Source organism: Solanum lycopersicum, chromosome 7 (assembly GCF_036512215.1).
Source record: "Solanum lycopersicum chromosome 7, SLM_r2.1".
In the NCBI taxonomy this organism is placed as follows: domain Eukaryota; kingdom Viridiplantae; phylum Streptophyta; class Magnoliopsida; order Solanales; family Solanaceae; genus Solanum; species Solanum lycopersicum.
In genome coordinates, this window is record NC_090806.1 from 55,695,513 (window position 1) to 55,707,019 (window position 11,507).

The following is an 11,507-nucleotide window of genomic DNA, read 5'->3' on the forward strand; positions in this document are numbered from 1 at the left end:
TCAAATGATGAAGCTGGTATGGAAAAATGAGGAGCTAGTTGTTCACGGTGAGAGAAGTCACTCAGGCAAGCAGGTGCCGGTCTTTGACGAGATGCCGCAAGGTGCGGATTTTTACATGGTGGAGTTCGTAAATGCCACCGATGAGGATTTGGCCCCGCAAACCCCCATGCCAGCCGTGTACAGAATGATCGCCACGATAATGTTGCAGAATGGGTTCGAGCCAAGTTTCAGATTGGGAAGAGATTAACAAGGAATTATTGGGCCTGTTCCGGTCCTTCCTAAAGAGTCCAAATATAGTTTAGGGTATACCCCCACAAATGACGATATGAAGATGAAGAAGAAAAAGGATCAAGAGTTGGCTAAACCGATCCTGCATCTGTATCAATCCTTTTCAATCCGAAATGTATGTTGAGCCTGAAGACTGTGGGGAAGGAATCTGTGACCTTTTCAAGAAGATCAATGCTATCATCGAGGAGGAGATCGAGCCAGATGGTATTCGTGATGCTGAACCAGGGGAGATGCTGCAGAATTGGACTTCCACGCCAATCTTGATGTCCCGAACTCTTTGGTAGAAAGGAGTTATTTTATGCACACTAAAATCAGTGGTTGTCCGGAAGAGGCCCGAGACCCACCATTTCTGCATTTTTTTAATTGTTCCAATTTTGAATTTTCGTTGTGATGTTTAAAAAGGCAACATGGCCCTGTGCCATGACCAAAGTAGGCATTTTGTTTAAATGAAAGACTCCTTATTTTGTTTTAAACTTGGTTTATTTAATTGCGTGTTATACTTTACTTTTCTAATTTTGTCTGTTTATGATTTCAGTAACATAAGTTACAGACCTGCCAATGTCATGTCATGTCATGAGCTAAATGAAAAAAATGAGACAGACGACGACAAGGTTGACGACTATGAAGAAGAAAGTGGGGAACCAGATTACGTAGCAGAGGAATTTAGACAATTGGAGAATCAGCACAAACCAAATCTAGAAGATGAATTTAGGAGATTCGAAATGTGTCAAAGAGGTTAACATCAGCACCTACTTGAATGAAACTCAGAAGGATAACCTGGTTCATTTGCTTGCCGAATACAGCGATGTGTTTGTTTGGGAAGTCGGTGATATGCAAGGGTTGAGTACCGATGTCGTATCTCATAAGCTACTTATCAACCCAGGGTTCGAGCCGGTTAAAAAAAAGACTCAGAAATTCAAGCCTTAGCTGAGTTTGAAGATTAAAAAAGAAATCACCAAGCAAATAGAGTCTCGATTGGTGGAAGTAATGCAATATCCAACCTGGTTAGCTAATGTCGTCCCGGTCGCCATGAAAGATGGGAAAATCAGGATTTGTGTTGATTATCGAGATCTCAACAAGGCTAGTCCAAAGGATAATTTTCCGTTGCCAAATATCCATATTTTGATTGAAAACTGTACCAAACAAGAGATGCAGTCATTTGTGGACTGTTGCGCAGGTTATCACCATATTTTGATGGATGAAGAAGACGCAGAAAAAACGACATTCATTAAACCTTGGGGTGTATATCACTAAAAGGGTGATGCCGTTCGGCCTCAAGAACGCCGGTGCCACTTACATGAGAGCCATGATGACTATTTTTCATGACATGATTCATAAGGAAATCGAAGTGTACGTATATGACGTCATAATCAAATCCCACGAGAGTTCATATCATTTGACACACCTGAGAAAATTCTTTGAACGTTTGCGTCGGTACAACTTGAAGTTAAATCCCACCAAATGCGCTTTTGGAGTCCCGGCTAGGAAGTTGTTGGGATTCATAGTCAGCAGAAGGGGTATCGAGCTTAACCCCTCCAAGATTAAAGCAATTCAAGAGTTACCTCCGTCGAAAACGATAAAAGAGGTTATGAGTTTCTTAGGGAGGTTAAACTATATCAGCCGGTTTATAGCACAATCAACCGTGGTGTGTGAGCCTATATTCAAGTTACTGAAGAAAGACGCCCCGACTAAGTGGACTGAGGAGTGCCAAACTGCTTTTGATGCTATCAAGAGCTATTTGTCTAACCCACCGGTATCGGTTCCTCCACGAGAAGGGATTCCTTTGTTGCTGTATTTGTCTGTTTTAGATAGTGCCTTCGGATGTGTACTTGGTCAACACGATAAGAAAGGAAAGAAAGAAAGGGATATCTACTATATAAGTAAGAAGTTTACTCTGTGTGAGTCTCGTTACACATTGCTAGAGAGAACATGTTGTGCTGTAACGTGGCTTGCCCTGAAATTGAGACATTATTTGTCTTCGTATACTACATATCTCATTTCCAGAATGGATCCGTTAAAGTACATTTTCCAGAAAGCGGTGCCGATCGGAAAGTTAGATAAATGGAAAATGCTGCTGAGTGAGTTTGATATCGTATATGTGACTCAGAAAGCAATAAAAGCACAAGTTTTGGCAGATCATCTTGCAGAAAATCCCGTTGACGAAGAATACGAACCACTTAATATGTATTTTCACGATGAAGAAGTGTCATTTGTGGGTGAAGATATTTCTGAAGCGTATCCAGGTTGGAGACTATTCTTTGACGGAGCGGAAAATCATCAAGGTAAGGGTATTGGAGCAGTCTTAGTGTCAGAATCCGGTAAGCATTATCCCATGGCTGCTAAAATCCCATTCAATTGCACAAACAACATGGCTAAATACGAAGCTTGTATTCTTGGTTTGTGAATGGCCATCGACTTGAATGTTTATGAATTATTGGTTATTGGGGATTCAGACCTTTTGATTCATCAGGTTCAAGGTGAATGGGCTGTGAAGAACCTGAAAATTATACGTTACGTACAATATGTGAAAAACTTGTGTAAAAGGTCTCGCAAGATCGAGTTCAGACATACTCCCAGAATACAAAATGAATTAGCTGATGCTCTTGCCACCATCGCTTCGATGATCAAACATCCGGATACTGATTACATCGACCCACTAGATATAGAGTTGAAGGAACATCGAGTCCATTGTTCACATGTTGAATCAGAACAAGACGGTCTGCCTTGGTATTTTGACATAAAGAGGTACTTGGAGTCTGGGACGTATCCAGAAGACGCTACATCTAATCAGAAGAAGTCGATACGCTGTATGGCTCTAAATTTCTTTCTAAATGGAAAAGTCCTGTATATGAGGACTCCTGATTTAAGTCTTTTAAGATGTGTAGGCGCTGCTGAAGCTGTGAGGCTTATTGAACAGATACATGCTGGAGTTTGCGGTACACACATGAATGGGCTTACTTTCACAAGAAAGATTCTTTGAGATGGTTATTTCTGGATGACTATGACAATTACTGTTGCAAATTCGTGCAAAAATGCCACAAATGTCAAGTGCACAGCGATTTGATACGGGTGCCACCTCACGAACATAACGCTATGAGTTCACCTTGGCTATTCGTAGCTAGGGGAATGGATGTCATTGGTCCTATAGAGCCGGCCGCTTCCAATGGGCACATATTCATTTTGGTTGCCATTGATTATTTCACCAAGTGGGTGGAAGCAGCCTCTTACAAGTCGGTAACCAAGAAAGTTATGGCCGATTTTTTCCGCAACAATCTGATATGCAGATTTGGAGTTCCAGAATCCATCATTACTGATAACAGTGTAAATCTCAACAGTCATTTGATGAAAGAGATATGTGAACAATTTAAGATTATTCATCGAAAGTCGACGGCTTATTGCCCCCAAATGAACGGAGCTGTAGAGGCCGCCAACAAGAATATCAAAAAGAACTTGAGGAAAATTATTGAGAAACATCGAGGTTGGCATGAAATGTTGCCATACGCTTTACTAGATTATCAAACGATGGTCAGAACATCAACTGGTGCCACTCCATACTTGTTAGTGTACGGAATAGAGGCAGTCATACCTGTTGAAGTCGATATACCACCATTGAGGATCATCCAAGAAGCTGAATTAAGTAACGCTGAGTGGGTTAGCAAACGGATCGATCAACTAGCTTTGATTGATGAAAAGAGAATGATTGTCGTTAGTCATGGCAGGTTGTATAGACAGAGAATTACTCGCGCCTTTCACAAAAAAGTAAGAGCTAAAGATTTCAAAGTTGGTCATTTGGTTCTTAAGGTATTTTCCCTCATCAAGACGAATACAAAGGAAAGTTCGCGCCAAATTGGCAGGGTCCTTACATGGTTTGTAAAGTACTATCTGGAGGTGCTTTGGTCTTGTAGGAGATGGATGGCACTATATGGCTCAAACCTATCAACTCAGATGCTGTCAAGAGATACTATGTGTGAAGTTTCATGTTGCATTTTCTATCATTTACTTGTAATCGTTCTGTTTGCTTGTATTTGTTCCATTTGAATCCTTATCCCTCTTGTAATGAACTACGTCTGACCTGAATTCTCAAGAACAAGATACGTAGGCAGCCTATGTCGGCTTCGGTCACCCCATCTATCCCCTTTAATTATTTCCTTGTATCTGAACTATGTTCGACCTGAATTATCAAGAATGGGATACGTAGGTGGCCTTTGTCGGCCTCGGTCGGTTTCTTTGTAAATTTTATTCTTGTCAACCTTTAAGGGGAACTACATTTGACCTGATTCCTGCCTCAACGGGATACGTAGGCGCCACAAGGGTTCGGTCATATCGCCAGTAAGTTCTATCCCCTTTGCAATAGAACAGGGACATAATTTTTGAGAGGGACTCAAAAATTCCCCAAAAGAAGCCTTCTCTTCAGCAAGTCAAACTAAAGACGTTTCGAGATCTGCAACTGGGACAGAAATTTTGAGAAGATCTCAAAATTCCGTTATCTGTTCAGTTACAGTGGAGAGATAAGCAAGATAGTAAACTGGGATAGAAATTTTAAAAATAGCCTCAAAATTTCGTTAGAATCTTCCCTACAAGTCTGGAGTGACCTTGAAACCCATCAGTGAATGACTAGATAGACCTTTCGAGTGTCAGATTCAAGCTTGATATGACATGACTTGGCAGTGACTTTTTCAAGATACTATTTCTTAAATATTCTTATTTCTCCCACCTTTTTATGTTTCATTTGTTTGGCATAAATATATTTGTCTTATCTACCAAGAGTCGGGAAATCGGGAAATCAACAGAGATATCTAGAGAAGGAGCAAACAACTGAAAAAGTCGACACAAATCAGTATGTTTTAAAGCTGACAATTTTTTTGTGGATGCAGGTTTATAGCTTTGCTTTGAAATCGGCCGAATTCTCCCGACCAATGAATATGGAGAACTCCCAAAGAGGAGAAAACTATCCCCAAAACCAGTAATTTTACTGAAAGCTAAGGCAGTTCATATCGTTTGTGTCAGAATATTTGGGAATGTGGTTTGTTTATTTCAAGAAATTCCCAACAATATGAAATTTTTTAGCCAGATTCAAACTAGAATCAAACAAGAAGATCAATGAAGATTTCACGATTTCCATAAAGAACACTATTTGCATTACATTATCAAAGCAAGATAATTATTGTCAATCAAGACAATGCATTACCCCATAAGAGATAGTTATTTTATTATTATTTTATTATCGATCAAGTTGATATATTATTCGGAGGTCGTCTTGCCGTTAGAATTAACACAGAAGATATAAATGTTCATGCATTACGAGTAAAAAGTCATGCATTGCGGAAAACCATGCATCACGGAGAATCATGCATTGCGTAAAGTCATTCTTCGCGGAAATCATGCATTGCGGAAAGTCATGCATCAAAAAAGTCATTCATTGTGAAAATCATGCATAGCGAGAAATCATGCATCGCTGGAAGTCATGCATCGCGGAAATCATGCATTGCGGAAATTCATGCATTGCGGAAAATCATGCATCGCAAGTTTGGAATTTATGCATCACAAGAAGATTTCATGCCTCGTTAAATTTATATATCACGAGAAGACTTTATACCTCACTTGAATTTATGGATCACGAGAAGATTTCATGCATCGTCAAGTTTATACATCGCGAGGAGACTTCATACCTCGGTGGAATTTATACATCACGAGAAGATTTCATGCCTCGTCAAATTTAGGCATCACGAGAAGAATCCATGCTTCGTTGAAAATCATGCATCGCGGAAAATCATGCATCCTTGGTCAACAATTGTGCGTGACGAGAAGGTTCCATGCCTCGTCAAAATTTATATGCCGCGAGAAGACTTTATACCTCGCTGGAATTTACGCATCACGAGAAGAATCCATGCCTCGTTGAATTTGCACATCGCGAGAAGATTTCATGCCTCGCTGAAAGTTATGCATTGAGAGAAGATTTCATGCCTCGCAGGAATTTACGTATCACAGGAAGATATTCATGCCTCCCAAGAGGACATACACGGATCAAGAAAGGGAAATCGTGTATCCCAAGAGCAATATTTACCATCGGCCTCAACTGCATTCTTTTATTTTGATAAAAGTAAACATTAAGAAGAGCATCAAAGATGACGGCAAAAGAAATATCAATATTGCATCAACATTCATTTATTTATTTCGACATCAAGTATGGAATACATTTAATATTATATTGCAAAACACGTCATAAGCTTTATTTGTTGTATGTCAGACCGATTGAGTCGACGTCGAATATTGAGGAGAACAATGAAGTGTTGACAAGGTAAAAAGACTCCCATCCTAATTACTTTTTAAGCTGACGAGTTTTATCTCAGTCTTTGTCGAGAGCATACAAAAGGATGAGTTCTCCAAAAATCACAGGTGCGGACGACATCAAAAAGGATACAGCACAACGTGGAACATTTTCTTAGCAGTGAACTGGGACACAGTCCAAAGAAGAATGTCAAACTCTTAGGAAGCGAGCAGAGGAGCGACTTAAACCACAATCAAACTACCCCTATCGAAGAATGTGGGTTTTTCTTTAAATTTGTCAGTTCCTGTATCGCATTCGGAAGTTTCGATTCATCGGAAGCAAGTTTCCAATCTGAGTGACAACGCTCCAAGAGGTTTGGAAATTATGTCCGTGTAAGTTCTTAGTTATGGGTGTTAAGCGCGCCACATTCATGGCTAAGAGATTACAAGCCTCCTTTTCATACTCGTTTAATTTGTCACTTGTCCAAAGCCGAAGGTTATCTAGCATAACAGATTTCCTTTTCAACCGATCAAGTCAAATACACACAGCCTGATTCCGAAGGTTTAAAGATATGTAGGCGGATTCAATAATGAAAACTCAGCTGTATTCCAACATTCGCTCACGAATTTTGTCCTCGAGCATTTCGATACCTTCATAATTCGGCATTGAGGTGGCTTTCGATTCTTTCAAAATCGTGCGGTAAATCAAGCTTATCCAACTACAAGTGGCCTAAATTCTCATTTAGCCTGAGAAATGTAGGAAACCCGTTTCAAGGGTTCGGCCATAATTCCTAAACCCTTCGCCAAATTCTTCCTTAAAAGATGAATGGGGTTGGTCAAAATTGATTTGGTCAATTTCATTTTCCTCGAATTGCTTGCATCAACCCAAGTAAAATGAGGGACAGTTGTTGACACCCAATTTTTACCCGCGTCGGTATAAATTGATTCTCGAGCTTTGTTAGTTTTCCAAACAATTTAAATTAATTAGTTTTATAAATTTTGCGAAAATAATAATATAATGCATGAATTTTATGTTACTTCGGATACTTTTATCATGACTTTTAGATAATATATATATTTTTTACATAGTTATGTAAATAATTAGTATATTTTAGGATTATTCAAAAACCATCCCAAAAAAATTTCAATTTTAGTAAACATTCTTTCTTAGTTTAAATTATGATTATTTTGGAATCACTATTTTATAATTATACTACTAAAATAAAGAAGCTCGTAGATTAATTAATACAAATTCATTTTTTATTTAAGGTGTAGTCAAACTTCTTATCCTAACTCAATTTTGGGTTATTTATTAAATTAACACTCTGATTTTCCAATTCCACTTTGGGCCCAATTCGCTGACTTCAGTTGAATTCCCCCCATTCCAGGCCTATTTTCCTTTTTCTCTCTTCTAGTACCCAGTCCATTTCATTTTTTTACTTTCCCAGACCACCCCCAATTTGTCTCCAAATCATTCCCAGCCCATTTCACTAAACCCCCAAACAGGCGGCCCATCACAATTTCCCCCTCAACCCAACCCAACTCCCACCTTCCCATCCCCAGATTGAGGCCCGATTCTCCCTACTCTCAACCCAAATTAATTCCCACTCCATTAATTCCCGTCAGCCCTACCCAACTCCCTTCCTTCATCCCCCTTTCCGCGGCAAAATTCCCAGTAGAAGATGCCAAAAAATTCCTAGAAAACGTCAAAGTATCCAGAACCCACACGCTAATTTCCCAGAATTTCCCCTCCCTCTTTCTCCTTCTTCAAGCGATATTCCTAGAACAGACGTGAAATATCCAGAACCTAGACACTAAAATCCCCCCAGACGCGAAAGAAATTTAATTCCCAGAAACCCTCCTCACGTCTGCTGTGCGTGAGTTTCAATCCCCCTTCCCTCAAGCGACGACAACGCGCGCTGATAACACGAAGGAATCGACCAGTAGGTGGTTAGCTGTCTGTTTTGTCGTTCTCTTGCAACGGCTCTTTCCCCCTTTCTATGTTTCGTACGAATTTCAGCGGGCTACAACATTCGTATAATCCTTCATTCTCCAGCTGTGTAGCCCCGCCTCTTGGAGATAAGTACACATCTTTCGTCAAGGACGAAAGAGACGATCCAACCCTCTATTCCTCTTTATTCCATTGAGAGGCTGGAATCTCGCGAGAATATTCGGTGGATATCGGATAGGATTTAAGGATTGGATTTCAAACCTAGGGTTGCAAATACGATTATACCCTCGTTTGTTTTCTTCAGGGAAGCTCCTCTATATAAACTCTCTTTCTTCTTCGGATTAGGGGTTGGAGATTTGGAGAGATAGTTTTATCACGAAGAGTTAGATGAATTTTTGGGAAAATATTTGGTTCTTCTTCTGTCTGTTGTAGAAGAACAGTTAAAAAATTCTTGGGAAAATTTGGGAAAAAATTCTTTGGTTCCTTCTTGTTTGTTTCGGAAAAACTAGAGGATGATTTCTTGTCTACCATTTTTACGTCCAAACTGGTTGAGAGAAGTCTCAAGCGGTCCTAGAAAGATTTTCCAAGATCATAACAAGCACAGAGATTGACAGATTGGTGAGCTAATCGATCCAGCAACTTCCGTTTCGTCATTTGGTATTCGTGTTTTTGTTTGGGGTGGAAGTTATTGCTGTTACTGCTCGTTCTCGTCTCAGTCTCACTTCCTGGAAAAGGTACGACTTATCCTTTTCAAACTTACCTCATCTTTGTTGCTGTGATGCGATGGGTTTTAGCTGTGTCCACCGATTTTCTCTAGTGATAGTCTGAATCATTATATGTGTTGTTGTTCACCAACTGTTGTTCCATCGTTTTGTTTTGGGTTGAGTTGTGTTAAGATACTCGAATGTGAATGTACATGGTTGATTCTGTTTTCGTCACAGTTTGCTAATGCTGATGGTTGCTTGTTCTATCATTTGAAGTTATCCTATATGTTAGCCTAATCCAGTAGAGTCATACCTCTCTGTTACATGACTCAAACTGTGATTGTTAAGTAGATATTGGCAAAGGCTTTAGCTGGTCGGTTCATGTCTAAATCTGTATCGTTGTTTTTTTTTTGTTTTTTTTCTCAGATGTGTTTTCGTTTGAAGAGATTATGTTGTAGAGGTTAGTAAGGCAGTCCCGTAAGTAAAAAATGGAGTATATTATTCGTTCGAAGTTAAAAGAAATAGAATAAGAGTTTGTCAGTTTTGGGGGATTACACTGTTGAGTATCCTTTGTTAGTACTATGTCAAACTTATTTAAATATTATTGTTTAGACTTTGCTTTTAATAAGGATGTTTAATTTATACCTCTTGAAGTTTGTTTTCTTTAGTTTCCTTCATATCATTTGTTGGGATTTTCTGCATTTAATGTGATCGCGTAGCAGTTGTCTTGCCTACCTTTTGTTTTGTGCATGGTCTTTTCTAACCATAAGTGAGGTATATCGGAATGTCACATGCGTTATTAGCTAAGTCATTTCTTCTTTGTTATTTCCCTCTTATGATTTTGAGCTTGCTGTTGTGGCATGTTCGCTTTATTTCCTTAAATAATCGTAGTTAGTCTTAATCTCTAGATAGGCTTAGCTTTTTTTTATGTTCTCGATGTTTAAAGTTTTTAGAGAATACTATGTGATTTTTAGAAGCATGTGTCATTTTTGTTCACTGGAGAAGGGTGTACATCAAATTATTGGCAAGTACCTTTGGTTGTCTTGGTCATATGGAAGGTTTCCTTGATGCATTATTCATGACAAATTTTAGTTCTATTGTTGATACTATGTTTTTGTTGCTTTCGAAAAATTGAAATGGGTTAGCTGAAACACCTTAATCTAAGTTAGTTGTTAACGGTTTACTTGTTGGTCTTTGATTGTTGCATATTCGTTGAATTTGATTTTGTTCATTAGCATATTGTCGACCTTTTGATGAAGAAGTCTTGGTTCTTAGCTTCTATTATCTTTTGTAAATCATCCATTTGTTTATTTGTTTTCTTTGGGGTTTATTGTGTACTTCAGCAAATAGCTCTATTGTACATTTATTTAGCATTACTTATATCATTTTATTTGTTTGTTTGCATGAAAAATCCCTCTCGAGTCCGTTTTGGGTCTCCCTTCTTCTCTTTGCATTTCGGAAGAGCCGTAAAGGCTCCATTCCTTTATCCAGTCAAGGCAAACGTATGGAGCCCAATTTCAGGAAGATTGAAGAAATTTGAAGAAGACGTATTAGAAGACTTTTCTTTATTTTTATTTTTGTATTTTTATTAGTAATGGGTATAAGCCTTTGTTTTTTTACATTCTTGTATTTATTTTTGTATGTTTAGACTAGGACAAGTAAAATGAGTTAAAAACCGAAAAGCAGGTGGGTCCAAATTTCGTTCAAGGCGAACAGAACCCGAAATTGGACCCAAAAATCTCTCTCTCTCTCTCCCTCTTTACTATTTGTTTTTTTGTTTTGTCTGAATGCCGTTAGTTTAGGGTTAGAAAAACTCCAAACCCCGTCGGACGCCTTTCTATTTTATCAAACCTAAAACTAAACTAATTTCCAAAACGATAAATATTTCAAATTCGCAAGTTCGCTAGATTTAAATTTTAGGAAGTTCAAATTAAAAATTCGCAAATCTTAAAAAATAGTAGTTAAATAGTTAGTTGCTGGAAAGCCGCATTAAGCGGAACGTCTTTGGTGCCTTCAAAACCTTCCTAAGACGTTAATAAGAATCCCTGAACCATTTTAAAGTTTTCAAACGATTTTCTGTTTAAATTATTTGAAAACAAGTTTTCTTAATTTTTTCCTAAAAAATTAAGTGGACTCCTAAAAGTCGAAATTTTTTAAAACGAAATAAACTCCGTCCATTTTTCGATAAAACACTATCAATATTGGGAATGAAACTATAATGCCCACCAAGTTTAAGGACGAAACTAAAAAACATTGTCTTTATTTTATTTCAAATATACTATCTATAACTTGTTATT

At 38.4% G+C, this 11,507-nt stretch overlaps 1 protein-coding gene across 1 annotated transcript; it reads left to right on the forward strand.

Moving 5' to 3' along the window:
* Positions 1-2,692: 2,692 nt before the first annotated feature.
* Positions 2,693-3,268, forward strand: LOC138337513 (uncharacterized). Its single transcript, XM_069287428.1, has one exon. The coding sequence runs from the start codon at positions 2,693-2,695 to the stop codon at positions 3,266-3,268; it is 576 nt and encodes a 191-aa protein (XP_069143529.1).
* Positions 3,269-11,507: the final 8,239 nt, after the last annotated feature.